Source organism: Rousettus aegyptiacus, unplaced genomic scaffold (genome assembly GCF_014176215.1).
Source record: "Rousettus aegyptiacus isolate mRouAeg1 unplaced genomic scaffold, mRouAeg1.p scaffold_m13_p_4, whole genome shotgun sequence".
Classification (NCBI taxonomy): domain Eukaryota; kingdom Metazoa; phylum Chordata; class Mammalia; order Chiroptera; family Pteropodidae; genus Rousettus; species Rousettus aegyptiacus.
Window position 1 is genome coordinate 66366198 of NW_023416307.1, and position 21084 is coordinate 66387281.

Sequence of the window (21084 nt, forward strand, 5' to 3'; positions counted from 1 at the left end):
ATACCTCAGCTGTAATCAAGGTCATCAACAGTGATGAATCATATTGATAGTGTGGACCCTGGATATGATATGGTTAAAATGTCACTTTACTTCCGTGGTCTTCCTTCCAAAAAACCAACAACCTCAGTCTAATCACAATAAAAGCATCAGAAAAGCCCCAATTTTAATTAATTAGAAAGAATGTTTTACACAACATAAATGTGGATGTGAACACAAATTTATTATCTCATCTCACATAAACACAGAATGGCTAAATCTTTCTCACAGTTGCTAAGAGTTTGAATTAAATTGTTAATTGTTGACATAAACTACTTTTATAAACAAAAGCAAGTAATATTGAGGTGGGGGAAATGGCTTAACAACATTAAAACTCTTTATAAATACTAACATTAGGAAACAGGTGAATATCAAAGCATGCTAGATTAATGTAGTAGTGTAAAAATTAAGCCTAGCTCTTTAAAGAGCTAGGAACTTAGTCTTGAAAAGGATACCACTTGATACTTCAGAACAGAATGTCGTTTATTGTAGTGAGGCTATTTGATTAATTAATGTGACTTTTATACTAAGTAGCACTCAGGTTATTTCACAAAAAAAATAAATTCCAAAGTAGAAAGGGTTATACACGTAGAAACTAAAGTACTTGTTACTGACTTTTTGATGCTGTCTACCATACAAGATTGAAAACCCATAGTAGCATAGAACTACATCAGTTTTTAGCAGAAGTACAGACTTTCCTAGATTTTCTTAATTGTTTTAAAGAAAAACATTTAACTTGAGAATTTCTTGTCCATGTGAAGGCTTGGAAAAAAACATTTGGTTTCAAATTGTTTATTATAAATACACAATTTTTTTTAACCCTGCCTGATTTAATTGGTTTGTAAGAAGTAAACTATATACTGGATACATATTTTATATTGAACAAAATTGTTTCTAAGTTCTAGAATGAACCACAAATCAAGGACCAAAGAAAGTTCTACACTACAGATAATTAAGAGCAATGTGCATTACTGCATTGTTTCTGGTTTTCTCCTAAAATGTAGATGGGCTTCTAGAAGAATTTTTCCATTTGATTGCTTTTAAACTACGCGTTTGCTGGTCTTTTTCCCTGAGCCTTTTTTGAAATATGTGGGAGAAGCATATCCATTTATTCTTTACATAATACTACCCTTCAGGGACAATGTAAGCTTTATGATCTATTAATCAGAGTTACTAAGTGAATTTATTTCAACAGATGTCCAATGGCAGACACCTTCTCAAAACCAAATGTCTTCCTTAGGAACTTAAGGGAATACACGATATATATCAAGTAGACACCTTCTTTGTCTTTTTTTATTCTAGTGCACTGACAGGCAGAATTCACCAGTCACATCACCAGGGTCCTCCCCTCTAGCACAGAGAAGAAAGCCACAGCCGGACCCTCTCCAGATCCCACATCTGAGCCTGCCACCCGTGCCTCCTCGCCTGGACCTAATTCAGAAAGGCATAGTTCGGTCTCCCTGTGGCAGCCCAACTGGTTCACCAAAGGTAAATCGGTTTAATCAAAAACACAGATAATATTATATGACAGTTGTTCATTACTCAGGTTCTTTTAAATTTTGCTCATATTTCTTGTGCTCTTAATTGTTTCTGAACAACTGATGGATTTCTCATTTTGTATATGGTGAACTCACTATCATATTCCTTGCTATATTGGAAAAGTTACTTTATTACTCAGAGCACATGTCTGTAACAGACCCCTAATTTGCTAAAATAAGTAGGTACAGTTCTGTAAAGTGGATTTAAAAGGTCATTACATATATATTAAAACACTCTTATCAAATAGTATTTTACACTCATTTTCATAGTGTCATGAGAAGAAAAATGTGATGGGAGTATATTTGCATAAGGGCTTAAGGTGTAATAAATTATCGCTTATGTTTCAAGGTGACTCAGAAGAAAATTATATGTACTTTTCATACTTGAAGCAATTAATTACAAAGAATTATAGTATTTGCTGAGTAATTACAGTACTGTTCAATATTAAAGACATAATTCTAACTCTGTAATCCTAAGCCCACACTTTAGTTCTGTGTGGATTTTTTTTTTTCCAAATTTGATAAGGGAATATTTTACTTAATTAAATACAAGATTTAAAAAAAATAATTCCATTTGGTAATATAGTTTACAGTCTAAAATTAGTTGGAAGCACAATATTTTAGTGGTATTTAATTTTCCTACATTAGGTTAACTTAATTTTAAGATTGTATTAAAACTTTTTAGAATGTCACTTAGGGAGAATTATGTAAGTATACAACATATTTCTTTTGTCTCTAATTTTTCTGACAAAAACACAAACCGTTCATCAGATGAACTAAGTATATAAAAATAAAAGCTATGCAAGTCACATAGGTTTAATTCAGGAGCTTATACTTTCAATATCATTTTATTGTCAGCTAGTCAAAATCATCATATAATTTGTGCATCCTGCTACTTTTTCCTGTATTGTCTGCAATTCTAACATTCGAGTTTATGTACTCATTTCTACAAAAAAAGAAAAAAAAAAAAACCTAATGAAATTCACTCATGAGTCTTTCATTAACTTTTTAAAATTTCATTAACTGGTGCTAAAAAGAAACTTATGAAAAGACGGCATAGGAATCTAATAAAGCTCCATTATTGCTTAGTTGAAGTCATTTCAGTGCATGGTACAATTATTTATTTGTTTGTTTGTTTTTCCCTCTGTATCTCCTTAGTCTTCTCCTTGCATGGTGAGAAAACAAGATAAACCACTCCCAGCACCACCTCCTCCTTTAAGAGATCCTCCTCCTCCTCCACCTGAGAGACCTCCCCCTATCCCACCTGACAATAGACTGAGCCGTCACTTCCATCATGTGGAGAGTGTGCCTTCCAGAGACCAGCCAATGCCTCTTGAAGCCTGGTGCCCTCGAGATATATTTGGGACTAATCAGTCAGTGGGATGTCGCCTCCTAGGAGATGGCTCTCCGAAGCCTGGAATCACAGCAAGTTCAAATGTAAATGGAAGACACAGTAGAATGAGCTCTGACCCAGTGCTTATGCGGAAACACAGACGCCATGATTTGCCTTCAGAAGGAACCAAGGTAAGAAATATGCAGAGCAGAAGCTAAACAGTCTGCTTAAACTCTTCCGCTGATAGGAAGTAGTATAAAAGTGTTTGTTGTTGTTGTTGTTGTTGTGTGTGTGTGTGTGTGTGTGTGTGTGTGTGTGTGTGTGTGTTTGCCTAGTGCAGTACTTCCCTGCAGGTCTGAAATTATCTCCAAGATATAAATAATCAGGAGCTCATTAAAACTTGAATTGAAAAGAAGTCAAGAAAAAGGTTCTAAGTAATGATTTAATTTTAACGTGAAAACACTAAACAATTTGCCAGAGATTTTTTTTGCCTTCCCTTATTTTATGGGAGAATTAACAGTATTATTTTTAACTCTTCTATTTCTATTTAATTTTTAAATAAGTTGTATAATTATAAAAATCATAAATCAGCATTATAATTGTTGTTGCCTAGTACAGTATACCTTATGCAACCAGGTAAAACGAACTTCTCACGTAAAGAAAACACCAAAAGTCCAGATCATTTTTAAAAAGCAAACTGCTTTTCCATAAAATTAAAAGAGGCTCTCACACATTCTTGAAGGATACCACCACCATCATTTTTATGTCCAGGAAAGAATTTAAGCTTACACGAAACCAAAGAGATAGCAGCAGAAATCATTGAGTGTAGAATTCTTTGTAGGCCCTTGGCGGACTTGCTTATATTCTGATATCTGCTTTCATTTCTGACTCTGTGATCAAATAATGGAGGCTTACCCATTTTGAAGACTTTAATATTAAAGTCAACCCATCTCTATTGATCTTAAATTGTTGTTTCAAGGAAGTAATTTATTTCTTAAAAATAATGGCTTGCAGTTAATGAATTTGCCCTATAATATAGTCAAGAAACAAAGAAGTGTGAAATGTAACATGTATTCATCTTCTATGTGAATGTGTGCGTACAATTGTACCTAGTATCTAGGAGAATAGTTATTCGCCAAATATCTAAATCCTCCACCTCCTCCATTTTGGAATAAACCCAAAAATAATAGCTAGACGTGGAGTTTCAGCATAAATTTTAACAGTTGACATTTTCATTCAAAATACTTGTCCTTTTTTGAAAAAAACAAACAAACTGATCTCTTTTGCCTCTTTATCTTCTTATTTAGCATAGTTCCTAGTGAATACTTGGTAAACACTGAATAATTTGCTTGCTATTATTACAGTACTTAATCTGATGATAGAAGCAAAAAGTGTTTGCATGCTGGGATTGGGAGTGGGCGGGGATAGGGCAGGCAGGGATGGAGGAAGAAAATGGCCATGATATACACCAGTACAGATGGTTTTATGTATTCTTCCAACACTGTCCTTCAGCCAAGAGTAGAATGTAATTTTCTTGTTTAAAATAGATTTTTCTTTTTTTTTTCTCTTTAGAAGAGTAGTAGTTTCTATAGGTAGATGACATACAATAAGAGTCTATTACTAAGGTGAGGGGATGAAAGGGAAAGGGAAATAATTTTGATTTGAAAAAGACTCATCTTTTTAATGAAAATGGTAAATGTATTCTCACCCTGTATACCTAGTTTGCAGTTAGTTTTTTAAAAAGTTATGAAAATAAAGGGTTTTGAGATTTAGATATTTGGAGGCTGATATCATCGGTTTCTACAAATGTAAACAAATACGTTTTTGTGTTGAATTTAATAACTACTATTTAGACTGGTTTTCATTAGAGGTAATGCTTTAAGTTAAGTATTACCTTCCCACTTTAAAGATAAGAAAACTTGAATAAGTAGTAAAAGTGGAAATTGAAATTAAATGTATATATGGAATACCATAAGAGGAATTCATAAAACTAAATACCCCATAAATGGAGTGACAGCTCACTCCCTGTTATCATGTGTCTTCTCTCAGTGTGCCAGTTCTCATCATCCATTAGAACCATTTGCCCTTTTTATTTGCATCTTCACTAGATAAATGGTAAGGGAAACAAGAATAAATCAATTTTTAATTACTCTATTTGCTAGTTGTAGAGAGCTCTGAGGAAAAAAGCCCTCTAATTCATAGTTAAAATGAAATGTAAGAATTTTCTGTGATTTTCATTTATTCCCTTTTCTCTTTCCCCTCCCACTTACCATAATCAAATAGCTAATGTAATGCTTTACTTAATAACATGAATCTGCAAGCTAAGAGTTATTAGGATCATTTATCTTGTTTTATTTTCTTGTAAGAGGTTTTTTCCTATAGTACTGTTTCATTCCCTGAATTCTCAGGTTCTAGCCATGTTATAAACCTGTTTCCTAATAAATATTTTGTTGGCTAGATATTTACTTTTGTTTGTTAATTGGTTTTAATTATCAGAGCTGAAAATATTTGCACTAAAATCTTTTAAATACCATTGGAAACTTGAAATGTATCTTCTTTGTCTGGATACTAACATTGTATCCAACTATCTTTATTTGTTCCTCTTGAAAGACTAAGAATACTGCATTTTTTTATGTGATAAAAACTATCTCTGACTTGTCATGTTACTTCATGTAACATTATTCTAAAATGACCTTGTGTACAATAATCTGTTAAAGATGTTGCTAGATATATACATCAAATGATTCCACTTTTTGAGATTGTGACTTTTGCTCTTTTGGTGGTGAGACTCATGTTTATATGAACAATCTTAAACTTATCTATAAATCTCAAAAACTGTCTTTTGGAACATAAGTCCTCTGTGTACATTGGTCTCATTTCTAATCGAACGCTGTTGGACAAATTATAGCAAAATTTTGGGGGTAGCATATATGTGGGATTATATGTGTGGAATAGGGAAAATGGGGCGTGTTAGGATTTTTCTTAATTCTGCCAAGATTATCAAAAAAGTATTTGTTTTCCCTATACCCCAAGGGTCCCAAATACCTTAACCTTAATTTTTAGATAATATCTGAATCATAAGAAAACATTTCAGATTTTAAGATTAGGATTAAATGCTATCTTGAGACATGTAGAAAAGTATTAATCTAGGATAACCTAGAATTTATAATAAATTACAACTCAGATTATATTTCCTTCACAAATTTAAATTTCCCCTAATGTATTCTTGTTCCTTCAGCCTGTTCCAGCTATATGAGTACTTTAGATATTCAAGGCATTGGGGAATACAAAATGAAAAAAGTACAGTTTAGTGAGGGTGAGATACGTATACCATTAACTAAGAGATAAGGCACAGGAGTCACATCTAGAAAATAAAATGTGGGCTCCCCAAGAAGAAGAAGAAGAAGAAAAATTCTAATAGAAATGCAGAGTAAAGAAAGAATAAAGAAAGCTTCATGTAAGAGGGTCAGTGACTGTAGACATTAGAAGGTTGGTAGGTGTTATTTTTTTAGACATGAGAGGAAGGAGTAGCATGGAGGTGGGAAAACACATAGTGTAGGAAGTCAGTTTTAGAATATAAGGCATATAGAAAGAGTAAGCGGGATAGGTAAAACTATAGCAATGTATATTGAAACCAGTTATGGAGTGGCTTATTTTCTACACAAGGTTATGCTTGATTTGGTAGACAGGAAAGAGTTTTAATGGCTTTTTTTGTTTGTTTTGTTTCGGCAGAGGCGTGATAGGATCAAAATGTTTAAGTAGATAGCATGTCCAATGGAATTGTGGTAGATTTGGGATGAGCTAGGAAGGCAGAAGAAAAAGATGTTTCCTTAGTTGAGAGTTAAATAAGGCCTGAATTAGTGAGACTTCAGTGTGAACTGCTTCAGTTGATGCTAGCAATCTACACATTTGAGGAACTGCAGTCCTCCTATTTGCAAACAAGCTTTTCAGATTTCCAGAGAAAATAAAATACTTATTTTTAGCTAAAAAAAAAAATAGCCCCCCCCCTTTTAATCCCCCTGCTTCCACCCCTGACCTATGGATGTTGCTTTTTCCTGTTAAGAACTGGATCTCTGAAGGCACAGAGTCTCCTCCCACAAGCTCTAGGCGAACACGAACACCTGGGGCCTGACACACTTGGGGTGTGGTCCATGGCTCCACCTGGGTCGCGAAACCAGGACCTCCTGCGTGTAAAGCAGACATGCTAATCACTACACTATGGAGCCACCCCCCAAATTCACAGTTTTCGATTATTGCATTCCTTTTGTTAGTGGAAGCTAAAATGATTTTAAGTTTAATGAAATGAGTACAGGTGGGAACATGGTACTTAGAATGAAATGATGTAAAATCTTATCATCCAGTCACTATTACCTGTATATTTAGGTCCTTTGTTGTTTGCATATATGTGTAATCAGACTAATTAGGAAAGATTATGAAGAGTTATTTGGTATTAGGCATATTGTTAACCCTCAGTATCTATTTTAGAACAGTTTGCAAGATCAGTTATTAAACAGATTACATATATTTGCTGAGAGAATTTCAGTAAACTAATGAATTTCTTCCAGATATACTTGGGAAAGTCATTTCATTGGTTAATGCCTTCATTAATAAGGTCTAAACCAATCAGTAGTCAGTTTTCATTTCAGCCCTACTGTGTATAAAACACTGAAGGAATATCCTATAAAATGAGGAAATTGGAGAGTCTTTGTTTTGAAAGAGACTCAGTGTATCATGAATGATCTTACACAGAACATAAGCAATATATCAGCACATGTCAATCACAAAATGTATGGTTCAGAAAAGACACACTGTGGCATTTCAGAGGCAGGAGAATTCCTAGAGGTACTATGAGTAATAACAGCCTGTCTAAGGCAAACAGAGTGTTGTTTGCATTTTAAAGCATATTATGGCAAGTCACTTAACTTTCTTTCTAAGGTTATTGCTCTCCTAGAGGATAAACTACATCATTAACTCTGTCTGCTGCTTGATGGTTTTTAACAATGATAGACACCATTGCCAGTGTGACTTGTTAAAATTTATTTGTAGTATAAAATGTGGATACTCTGTTATTAATATGTTTATTATTTTATTTAGCTAATGTGCAAGATGTTAGCATTTTTAATATCAGTAAACATTTTACTATATTTATATTCCTTTTTATATATGTTCTCAGTGTTCCGAATATAAAATTATGGTTGTCTTATTGTTAGAGCCAATACAACAGAAACTGTTATTTCTATATCTCCTTTTTTAACTGTTGAAATGTTATTAGGTGTCAACAGGACATTAGATACTTTCTCCTAATAAAACCAATTATTACACATAAAACCCATATTACATTTTCCAGAATGAATTGTAACTATATTTGTGACTGAAACATCAAAGAGATTTGATTGCTAAAATCTTACATTGTACCTATTCAGCAACATTCACAAGACTCCAATTAAGGATGACTTTAAATACTTATCATCATAATGAGCATTTGTGGTTTGATTCATTTGTTGTCTCAAATGTTTGATTATTTGATATGTTTGTTGATTAAAAGAAATTTTTCATGCTAAAGGTTTTTTGAACTTAGCAATGATTACTATCTACTCGGAAATTGTTTTCTCTCTAGCAAAATTCAAAAAACTCCCTCGTTTCATTATTTGATCCATAATCAGAAGTCTATGATAAAATTATTTTATTTAAAGACGTATTTTGTTATGATGTAACTATAGAATATTGAATCTAACGTGGGAGATATGAAAGAGAGAAATTGGAACTATAGAACAGGAGCCAGTTTTTAGAGTGAAACTTTAATGCTATAAAATTTGGATTGTGTAGCTTTGAAATGCAAACATTGACATATTTCAAATGTATTCTTTAAACATGATCTTTTTCTTATTTTAAGGTGATAGAGAAGGATATGGCCTTTTCACTTTTGTATCACAAAGCTTCAACACCATTTTAGAAATATGAAGGGGAAAAAAGAAGTTGGTAGGTCTTTGATTGGGTTGCCTAGGACGATTCAAGTTATTTACATCCTTTTTTGCCCCAACATCAACTTACATCTTTTAAATATTGATAAGAGTTTGGGAAAGAGGCCAATGATAAAACTCTAAATATTACTTAAAGTTAAGTCTTAAAATATATTTAATCTTTTTTTTGTGAATATGTCTGCAAAGTTTTCCTCTTTTCAAATTGCTTTAACTTCAAGGTGCTAGATTAGTAGAGAGCAGTTGCTCAGACAGTTCGTGTAATGTAATGAGCATCCTGGAAATCAGAATTTCTGAATTCTCATTAATTAAACACTGGCTCTCTGTGGTACCTTATGAGCAAGGTAATCATTTTGGTTTGTGTTGTTTACACACTGAAAACTACATATAAAAATACCTGTACTTTGAAAGCCAGAACTTGTCTCTGGTTACCAGTAGTGCTGAAGCTTAAAAGAACAAAGGCATTTCTGGCTATACTCGTGGACTGTTTTATTGAGAAGTTTAAAAATGTTGTGTTAACCCCAGAGAGATATAATTTAGAACACTTTTATTTGGGAGGAAATGAAATAATCACACTAGTGTTGCTTTTTTCTTTACTGAATCTTTACAGAGAACATTTAACTTTTCAATAAAAACTGATCATGTTTGGGGAACTTTACTATTTATTTACTTACCTATCTATATCTAATTTATAGAAATTATACCATTAGAGAATCATATTATCTTTCTTTCATAGAACTGGGTACTATTTAAGTGGTGGTGAATAACCATTATGGTACTGCAACTCTTCAGTAAATTATATGATATACCATTTGTTTAAGTAAGCTGAAATTAAATATTCTTTTCAAAATTTTAGATTTTCTAAAAGCTGCTGTTATTTTAAGGTCCTCCAGAAGTTAAATTCTAAACCAACCTTTTGATTTCTTCTCAGGTCCTTTCCAATGGTCACCTTGGAAGTGAAGAATATGATATTCCTCCCCGGCTTTCTCCTCCTCCTCCAGCTACCTCCCTTATTCCTAGCATCAGGTGAGTTGTATTGAATTCAGAGATCATTTTCCCAGGCATATAAAAATATTATCAATAGTACTTTTGAGGTTCTCAGTTCAAAAAGTACAGGGTGAATAGAAATGCATCAATAAAAATGACCCAGCCAGAATTATAAACTGAAGTCCAGAAACTAAGATCCTCTCTGATTCTTTACTGGTAACCACAGCATCTACAAGTCTTATCTAAACTCTGAGGTTACACATAGAACAACAGGGAAAGCTTAGTCCTCCCTGCATTCAAGAAAAGGGTAGAGTAGCACATAGCACAATAAACTCTCCCTTCCAACTTAGCTCTTTGTCAGAGAAACCACATTTTTCCCAGCTACTTAGTTTGACATCATAAAATAATCTTTGGTTCTTCCAATTTTCTCATTTCTCAAATCCATTCGGCTATAAAATCCTGTTGATTATTCTTTCAGAGTTTTTCATAATCAGCTAATCTTCCCCATTGCCTTAGTTTTACCTCGTAGCTTGACAACTAAATGAGCCTGACCTGATCATAGGATATGATCTCAGAATTAATATCAATGGATTTTAAAGCTAGAAAAATGAGTTGACTCTGGTGTTTTATTTGAAAAATGGGAACACAGATCCAGTGGGCAGTTACACACACACACACACACACACACACACACACACATCAAAGCAGGATAAGACCAAGTCTCCTGATTCCCATTTTCCTACTCTTTATATTAAATCAGGCGGCCCGCCTTTTTTCCAATATATTTTGTTCACACAGCTGATTTAATTTAAATTCTGCTCTCCCCAGATAACTTTCCTATTCAAAACCTAGCATTGTTCTTTCTTTCCTTCCTTCTAAATTATGCTATGCTCTTCTACTACCAATAAGATCCACAGATTTTTACCCAGCTAGTGTTTAGTAATTCCTAATGCTTACCTTCTAATCTTGTCTTGCTTATTTACTGACTTTGTGAGTTTTTCCTTCTGTTCCCTCCTATGTACTACCTTTTCAGGATCTTTATTCTAAAAGTCTTTGTCTCAGGAGCCATTTCTTGAAAATTTCTATGACTTCTTTAGTCGTAATGCTAATATTAAGACATTCTCATTCCTCTTCCCAGGGTTTATTTTCTACACATTTAATTGTACTCTGCTCTACAGTGTTCTAATTTTAAAGTGCCTTTCCACATTAAAAAGATTATAAGTTTTTGAGGGCAAAAACCTATTCTTTAATTTTCTGATTCTCTCCTAAAACTACTGTTTTTGCTGTATAGTGAGTACCAAAAATACCTGGTTGCTTGGTTGATAGACTTTAATATCTGCTAAGATCTCCATTTCTAATTAAAAATCTTAGAGCATCTTCATTCCTTCCTCTACTGGTCATTGAACTCTCACTATACGTATGAATTCAAAAGAAGGATAAGCTAGCTAGATACCAGCTCTCAAGAAATTTACAGTCTACTTTGAAATAAAGTTAACATACACAAAATCACTAGAGAAAATTATGCACTAAATCGTATGATTCTAATCTAGTTTTTAATAGAAGCTTGGAAGGGAGAGGCTATTATAGACTTTGTAAGTCAGGGTTGTTTTATAGAGAGGATGGAAATTTCCTGAGTCATGGAGGGGTAGCACAATTGGAAAAGGAGTAGCGCATAAGAAAAAGAAAGTGCAAAATTTGACATCATTCAGGGGAGAGTCGGAAACAGTAAGAAAATAAAGCTAATTGGATCATTCTCCAGTGGCAACTTTTCTCAGAACTGCCATATATGTAACAGACATAGAAGCTGGAAACAAATATACATATTTCATGTAGTAGGTTCTAAATAGGTAAGAACATGGTATTCTAGATTCAGATGAACCCCGGTTATGTACATATATGAAATAAAACATTTAAACTCAATTACCTTTGATAATTCAGAGAACATCAGAAAATGAAGTAAATGAAACTTGCTAATTAGAGATTAAGTTTTTACATTCTGTTTATTAAATTCATATCGGCAAGTGGGATAGGAGGCAGGGGTTGTAGTTTGCTTCATTTGTATTTAAGTACCTGTTTCTTTATAGAGTAAGAATAAACAAATTAATAGTAAAATATATTTTATTGATATTTTTCTAATACTTCCATTTGTATGTGCACATATATATACTTTCTCCTTATTTAGTCTTGATATTTTTTCTCCGAAACAATGAAGTTGCTTTACTGAACCAGAGAAATATTTCAGCAGTGCAGGCTTAATAGCAATTTAGTTTTCTGTTTTGCATGATGCAAATTAACCCTAGTTAATATTAATAATACAACTGTTGGCTTTTAATGGCATGTTTACCTCTCCAATTTATTTTTTGATTCTGACTATGTAGCAGTTGTTCACTGTAGAAAATATGGAAAATATATAAAAGAAAAAATAAATACATAAATAAAGATATCTACATATCCCAGATGTCAATGGCCAGAGTTTTAGCATTTTGATGTTTTTTCTCTAAAGACTTTTTTTTGCATGAGTTAGATCATATAGTAGAGATAATTTCATGCCTTTCTTTGTCAGTTATTTTTTTGAATAATCATTTTTCTTAATCATTTATACACTGTATTTAGTATGAAACCAGCATGGAATTCTTAAGCGAACATTAAAATAAAATCAGACTTGGTCCCAGACCTGACTCCAGTATTAAGTATCTTCTGTTTTTGAGCTAGGTAACTTCTCTGGGCCTCACTTTCTCCATCCATTAAATGAAAGACTCCATTTATTTAAATGATCTCCAAAATCATTTTGAGCTTCATCTTTTTAGGTGCTATGCAATGTTTTTTTTCTTTTAAGGGTTACTCATCTGTAATGTTAATTATATATGAGTTAGATTAGTGCCCTGGTTTTTTTCTTAATTTTTTCAACTGTGACCTCATGAGAGTTTACAACCATAGTACAATGAGTATAGACCCTCAGTTCTGAGGGGACACAGAACAGAGGTCTTGCAAAATTTAACTCTCTAAAATAGGGTTGTTGAATGTTCCAAGTACCTGTTTCCATGTAAGACTCGTCCATGTTTTAAAACCATGCCAAAGTAAAATTACTAATTAACATAGACATTTACAGTTCTAACAAATGTTGAAAACCGCAGTGCTGAATTCAGTAATGTCAAAGCTAGCATTTACCTTGAAATCTGTACTATGTTCTTGTAACTATTTACTGAAGTATAATTGTCAAATTGTTTGATTTTACTGTGATTCCCATTTACTTGATATATATAAATGGCTATTCTGTGATAAACTGTATGTTTGTAATTATGTGATTCTTATTGTGTAATTTATCTTGAGATCTAGAAAAATATAGAATTTATTTTTACTGTCATAGAAGTAAGCTGAAATTATACTACCATATATAGATTTACTTATTTTTTTCTTAAATGATTTTTCTAAATGGTTTCTGTTTAATTAATATCAGCGACATTTAGCTGTAAATATAAAATTTTTATGAAGTTTGGAATATGGGTAATTTGGAGGGGAGAATGAGAAAAACCCTAAATGGATTATTTTTACTTCGCAGTGTAAATTTTTACTAAATTATATTTAATATTGAAATAATTCGATGTTTCAAAGTTAAACTAAATGAAACCTGAAACAGTTAAAAATATTTATTTAACTTGACACAAGATATTGGCAAGTAAGCAAAGGAATTATTGTTAAGTAATAATGGAATAGTTACTTCCAGGTAAAATAATGTTCTGGAATGCTGAGGAATGACCTTTTTTCAGAAGAATATTTTTCTTATGCCTTGTCTTTTAGAAATCAACCTTTTATACTTTTGACATATTAATCTTAAGCTTTCAAGTACACATGAACCAATATTACTTGGTTCATATTATTGTTAAAAGGCTTTTTTATAGTTGGAGATGATGGTGGTGATTATTGTTATATATTTTTCTAAACAGATAAGGTTGCTAATATTTTAGGTTCAATGAATAGAGAATTAAATTTTGTCAAACTTTCTTATTTTCATTCAGTAGCATGTACTGACTGGAGATTCAGTGTGAACAAGATAAAATCCCATCCTCATTGGAATTTGTGCTCTAGTTAAAGAGAACAGAAAGAAAGGAAACCAGTAACTATTGTAGATGGTCAGGTAGTGCTAGGAGGAAAAATAAAGTAAGCAAGGGGATAAATAGTGATGGGGTAGTTTATACTTTTAATGACGTCATCAGGAAAGGTAATAATTGAACAGAAACCTAAAAAGGGAGCAAGCTGTGAGGTTATCTGGGTGAAGAGCATGAACAGAACTTAAGTACAAAATAGATAGTGATTCTCTTTGGCATATCCGAAGAACACCAAGAAGGACAGGGTGGCTAGAGTTGAATAAGGTATGCAAGAGCCAAATCATATATTGCCTTTAAGGCCATGATAACAGCTTTTGTTTCATTAGTTTTAAGAGCCATTGGAAGGTTTCGATCAGTGTTATAACATGATGCTAGTTTGCATTTTTAAACAGTTTCACTGGCTGCTATATGGAGAATTGTCTTTAGGAAAGCAGAAGTACAAGCAGGCAGACCAGTGGAAAGTGTAGTCGTCCGGAGTGGTAGACCAGTGAGAGGTGGTCAGGGCTTTGACTAGAGTGACCGGGATGGAGTTACGTGATCAGCTTTGAGTTGCATTTTGACCTAGCAGTACCTGTTAATAAATTGGACATTTGTGAGGTATGATAGGGATGACACTTAAATAGGTTTTTGCTAAAGAAACTGGTTTGTGCTATTTACCAAAGTGAGGGAGATCAGCGAAGGAGCATGTGTGGAAAGGGGGCAGAAGTGGTAAAATTAAGACATGGATCTGTTGAGTTTGGGGTGCGTGTTACACACACATATCCAAATAGAGATGTGGATGGCATAGCTGGTCATACCATCTAAGCTTTAAACTTTATATTGTATTTATATAATATTTCTATTGTTGTTATGTGCCATCAAGTCAGCTCCAACTCCTGGTGACCCTATGAATGAGTGAATGGTTTCATCTTAGGGTTTTCAAGATAAAGAAAAATAAAGATTGAGAAAAGAAAATGCAGCAGTGGCTTAGCATTGCCTTCTGCTGCATAGTGAGTGCAGCCCACGTGCGCTCATCAGGTCCATGGTGTCACATCACCAAATGCCTGTGAAATATAAACACCTGGCAGAGAAATATTTCAGTAGGTACTATATAAAGCTGATAAATTCATTTCTACGTGGCCTGTGCCCAAATTTAGTAGATTAGTTATATTCTTAGACATATGAATGCAATTCAGTGAGCTTTTTAACAATATTTTTATATATATATATATATATATATATATATTTAAAGTATTACCTTGAAGAAAACTATATCATTAAGCCCTGTTGATATTTTAGAAAACAAACTTCAAATGTTTCTGTGTAGTAAAATTTTAGTGAACATCATCTATTATTGGTTATTGGTTATCATCTTAATTTCCCCTTTATATACTGAACTGAGAAAGTAAACTAAAAATGTAAAATTTTGAATGCAGCTTCAGCTACTGCCACCTTCCAGTGAGTTATCTAAGTTATCTAAGAGGTCCACGCCCACAAGCAACATCAGCATCTGTGGGTGTGCACATGCCTGTGAGTGTAGCTATCTTGAGATAAGTGTAAAACTATAATGCTAGACCAATTTGACTAAAGTGATAGGCCAATTCATGGTAGAGGGGAAAGGTTTTGTTTTATTTTCTTTGTTTTTAACTACAGTGGATAACATTAAAAGAAAAGAAAGTGCTAAGCTATAGGAGCTATTAAATATCTCATTATAATTTTAAAAAAGTTAAGGAGAATGTGTTTGATGGACATTTTTTATCTTGTCTATGGTGCATACCAGGCTTTGTTTCTCATGCTTAATGTCCAAAAAGCAGGAAAACATGTTCTGTTATTGTTCACCTGAGCGTTTGTATAGGCGATGTGTATTATAGTCTTAAATTAATGCAGTTTATGTTCAGTAATAAATCAGTATCGCTGATTTAAATATGAATCTTTATACTTTAAAAAGTAGAGAACTTTTTAAATGGAATATAAGACTGTAATTAAGAACTACTCTTTTTTTCCTAACCCTAGTGAATCAACATTGTTGCTTTTTTATTAGTCTTTGACACAGCTTCATTTTAATACCTGAAAATCTTTTTAAGACTTGCCAAGATGGTGCACTATTGCCTTGGATAGATGGAAAGGTGCACTATTATCAAAGATGGCAGCCCCCTATAAATCACAATTGATGCAATATATAAAGGATGGGAACGAATGAATCCTTTTCAATTTATTTATTATAATAGCTATGGCATTCTCTCATTGCTGTATCATGTAGAAATGTTTGTGTGTTTGATTTGGACCCCTGATATATGATTCAGTATTTGAAACTTGGACTTAATTTATAAATTAATGAGATTATGCAGGAAAAAAAATAAGTTTCATTTAAATCTCCTGCAAAGTGGCTTGACTATCCTAATATAGGTTTTCTAGTGTTGTGTGGCAAATCACTAGAACCTACTTGTTGACACATTGATAAAAAGAAATGAGGGCCGCAATTATATCATTTTAAACAGACCTCAACAGAAAGAGCAATAATGTGTGGAAAGGGTAAAAAATAAATATTATGGGCATTCTTTTTTTATTATTTTAGTATTATAATTTCTAAATTCAGATAGAATCGTAATCTCTCTTTGTATGAAAATGACATTTGGAGGATGGCTATAATCTGTGTGGGGAAATGCCACTAATTCCACTAATCTTTCATTTTTCTCCAACTAAAAGCTATGATGCGAACTGATATTAATATTAATCCCAGTATTCTGACAAATCTGTTCCTTGTAATTTACCATAAAACTGATTTATGATCATAAATAATTAGGTAGCCTTAAACAGAAATGTGAACCATTGGATTCTATTTAATGATACAATCTACATTGTATTTCTTATGTTATCTCTTTTTTGTCTCATAGAGGCATAATCTACCATATAGTCTCCATTCCTCCATGAACATATTGATTCAATTATAGAAAATGTGTAGGGTTAGAAAGCGATACTATTTCATATTAAGTGAGGGCATCTTCATGTATTCTACCACGTTCGAGCATTTCTTATATTTCTCTTACTGTTTCTCCATAGGCCCAAATAGAATTAGCGATTTTCCAGGGCACTGAGAATATTAAGCATATTCATTTGTAAACTATGCTTATGTGCAATATCTTAAATGAATTTAAATGAATTTTTAATTTTAAAATGCATTTTTTCCAGGTAAAGCATAATTTACATACAGTAAAATTCACCCAGTTTAATATACAGTTTTGTGAGTTTTCACAAATACATAGTCATGTAGTCACTACCACAATCAAGATATAGAACAATTCATCACTCCAAAAAATCCCCCTTGTGGAAATTTTTCCCTTCCTCCTAAACCCCTGGAAATTACAAATCTGAGTTATGCCCATATAGTTTTGCTTTTTCAGAAGGTCATATAAATAGAATTATACAGTATGTAGCCTTTTGAGTCTGGCTTCTTTCTACTTAGCAAAATGCGTTTGAGATTCATTCATGTCGTCAGGTGTATCAGCAGTTTGTTCCTTTTATTACTCAGAGTAAGTGTGTCATTGTAAAACACACCATGATTTGTTTATCCATTCTACTGAGGAACATTTGAGTTGTTTCCATTTTCTGGCAATTGCAAGTAATGCCCCTTTAAATATCATCATGAAGTCTTCAATGTTCAACATGTATTGGAAAATTAGATTCTCAAGAAAAGTATAAGTTTCCTCAAAATTTGTCTTCTTGATTGCTAAAACAGATCCCTACAAGTGTTAGAAATAATATTGGTCCTGAATAAGTTAATTTGAAAATGTAACTTAAAACTTGTTTCTCCAATTTAACTAACAAATCAGTGAAAATACAGATAAAGCTTATGTTAAATCTAATAATATACCATACTGACTTTTCTTGAGGTCATGAACCCTCAAGATTAGTATGTATAAAACTTATTCAATATATTGGAGAAATGACACAAGTGGTGGATGTGCCATCATTTCAAATACAGCTATGTTGTGTGTTACTACTTCTCTGGCCTGTGATTTCTCTGAATTAAGTATTTTTCCTGTTATGATTAAGATAGTTAAAAGTAACATGGACTATAATGTACATGACATGTCAGGCTGCGAAGATTCGGTTTTAATAAAAGATATTATTTAAAACATTGCCTTAGGATACTATTAAATAATGAGTTGTACATGTATAAAACAAGCAAAATATATTTAAAATGCTTTTCTAGGTTATGAAAGGATCCTAAAAAAGGTTATTTTTTCCCTTAACAATGTGGTCATGCATTTCTCTAATCACCAGTCATTATTTTCTTTAAAAGCTTTTGAGTATTCTCCTGGACAGTACCATGCCAAGCCTTTCTTGATTCAGGATCTACCCTTAAGCATTTTGCAATTCAAGACAAAAATAGAAGAGAGATGTAGATGAATTTACAGAAAACACAATGTCAGTGAATAAGCATGTGTTAAATTACATGTAATAGAAAAGATTAAATTTCAAAACTGTTTTGTGGGGCAGTGACACAGAGGTTCATATATAGACAACAAAAATGGATGTTTCTACTTCACTTTCTGGAAAAGTTGATGGACTAATTGAGGTATCAAGAATTGCTCAAATGAAGAAAGAAAAATACTTGGTTGGGTGATGTTTGAAGTATGTTATAAAAGTAAAGCCCATAAGATATGCAGAAGGTCACCTCTCCGATTATATGCCTCACACCGTTAATATAGAATTGTGTAGAGAAATGCACTTGTAAGCCTTCAGTTTCAAAAAATCACTAATTAAGAACAGCATTGGATCATATATTATTGGTTTGTTTCAAATGCGCACATGCAGAAAATGGATGTATTACTGAAGGCTCAAATAACTAACATAGAGTGAATTTAACAAGAGGTGCAGGTTGTGGTGAGGATGGCTATACATCTTTGAAAGTATGTGTCCTTTTGCATTACCAGTGTATTAACTCAGGGATGACAGCCACAGTGCAGAACATGCCATGAATGTATGATAATGTAAAGAAAATGAAATGATGGGTGTAAATGGTAGGATGGTTTACTTGGCAGCTTTAACTCGGAACCAGCCAAATATATTTGCTTTATTTTATTCCTCTGGTATCCAAAAACTTTCCCAAAAGCTAAATCAATAACTGAAAATTTTCCTGTATCCCAAAGTTAAATATTTTCCCCATTGAGGAAAGTAAACATACATGAGGAAAGTAAACATACATTGAGGAAAGTAAACTAATGAAAATTCTTAAGATAATTATTTTACCACTTACTTAGTTGCCAGTAAAATAGAACCTGCTTCTTGAATGAGTTTGTGAAGAGGGAAAAAATTTCACAAATAATTACATATATAATTATATTGTAATCCTTTACATGAATTGAGATTTCTTTTTTGGTATTATTTTAATCAACTTCTTTATCTTATTTGTACCTTCCTTCTCTATTATTCTTTTAAGACTTTATTTTTTAAAGCAGTTTTAGATTTAGAGGAAAAGGTACAGGGATTTCCTCTATACCCCTACCCTGACACATATCCAGCCTTCTCTGTTTTGCTTTTTATTTTCTTCAAAAATACTCCATCTGTTGATTTGCAGCAAAGTAAAAGAGTAGAGGAAAATTACTCAGATGAAATTCTTTATCATTGAAGAGAAAATATAGAATCAGCCACAACAGATGTGATTTCAAAAATTATCTGTTCTTATCGCATAATGCAGTGCTGCTTTAAAAACTCTTAAATCTTTGGAAGTAACCTACAATAGGCAGAGAGTAGAATATTCCTAAATATTTGGTTGCTGTCTTTTTCTTTTATACAGTCTATGTGTGAATTGCATAGGAAAAAAGTTTCATTAAGAATTAAAATATGTTAGGACATAGAAAGAAGGTATATTTTTCTTACTTACTAGTAAAACCCATTTTTGTTCTTGAGTTAGCTAAATTGATATTCATGTTTATAAGAGTTTGTAGAAAGGTAATGCTTGAAATCTCTACCCTAATGCCCATCAGGTCACCATTTTGCAGTCCATATCCTCACAGGCCTTCATTCATAATATGTATCTTCTAATGTTAAACCGTAGAAGATGTAACCCTTAAGTTATTCATAAGGTCATTAGCTTGTGCTGTGGTCCCTGACAATGGACTTTCTGTTACTGCATTACTGTGTTTTCATCTCACTATGGACTGTCACTTTAATTCCAAGGTCCTTCAAACAAAAATTCAAAAATTCCTATTGAAAAACTCTCAACATGGGTAAAAATAACACTTTTAAAAAATCTTAGAAGAAATTTTTCTTTCATCTCTGAATTCCCTAGAGACTCAGATATATTGTTGAAACTTGAAAACTTTCAGGTTTTTCAGTGTCGTCTTGTAATGGTCATAAAGAAAGCCCTTAAAATTGTTTTCATTCTAACTGGTGAGAAGAAATCACAATTAAAAAGTTATTTAAGGCTTGACGGCTAATATACCAAAGGCCTCTTGCTCCCTCTACAGAAGGTGCTTCAAAACTGCAGTAACATTTTAAAATTTTATTTTAATGAACAGATTTGTCATGAAGTTCATGATAATTAACAAAAAGCTTTGGATCTCAATGTATCTCCAGTGTCTTGCAAACTGGTTAGTTGTCCTAAAGTTGGTCAGGTTTGTGTGTTTCTGCCTTGGTGTTTTTCTCTTGCATCAGCAAAGTTCAAATTCAACTCCAGTAGCAACAACTGTGAAAAACAGGTCGTTTTCTTTTTTTTCTGCTTGTTTGTTTGGCTGTGTTTTATTTACTCTCATGGATTATTAAAATGCTTGAATATTTCTTTTAATATTAGGTGATCATTTTACTCGTTTTCATTTTTTGAATTCAAGCCATAAAAATAATGTACTGTACCTCCACAACTTAATCAGTTCTCTTATTATTTACTTTATAATTGTTCTGGTCATTTTTAGTTCTTAGCTGTTTTGAGAAAAAAATTAACAATTCGAATTGTAACTTCATAAGAGAAAGAATTGGTTCATTTAATTAAACTGGATTATTTTCAGCTATAGGTAATACAAGAAAAAGTTTCATCTTTCTATAAGAATTTCATTAATAATTACCATGCATATAGATATATATTTACTATCTTAATTTATGGGTAAATTAAGTTAAATTGGAACAAA

The 21084-nt window shown here is 32.6% G+C and overlaps 1 protein-coding gene across 9 annotated transcripts in view; it reads left to right on the top strand.

The window, feature by feature from the left end:
• The window catches only part of CBLB (Cbl proto-oncogene B), a 200431-nt gene that overhangs the window by 142330 nt on the left and 37017 nt on the right, over positions 1-21084 (top strand). For all 9 annotated transcript variants that reach the window (XM_016151503.2, XM_016151498.2, XM_016151501.2 and 6 more), the window contains 3 exons: positions 1339-1524; positions 2733-3098; positions 9817-9911. In XM_016151503.2, the coding sequence (XP_016006989.2) occupies positions 1339-1524; positions 2733-3098; positions 9817-9911 (647 nt within the window). The remainder of the gene's footprint in view (positions 1-1338; positions 1525-2732; positions 3099-9816; positions 9912-21084) is intronic.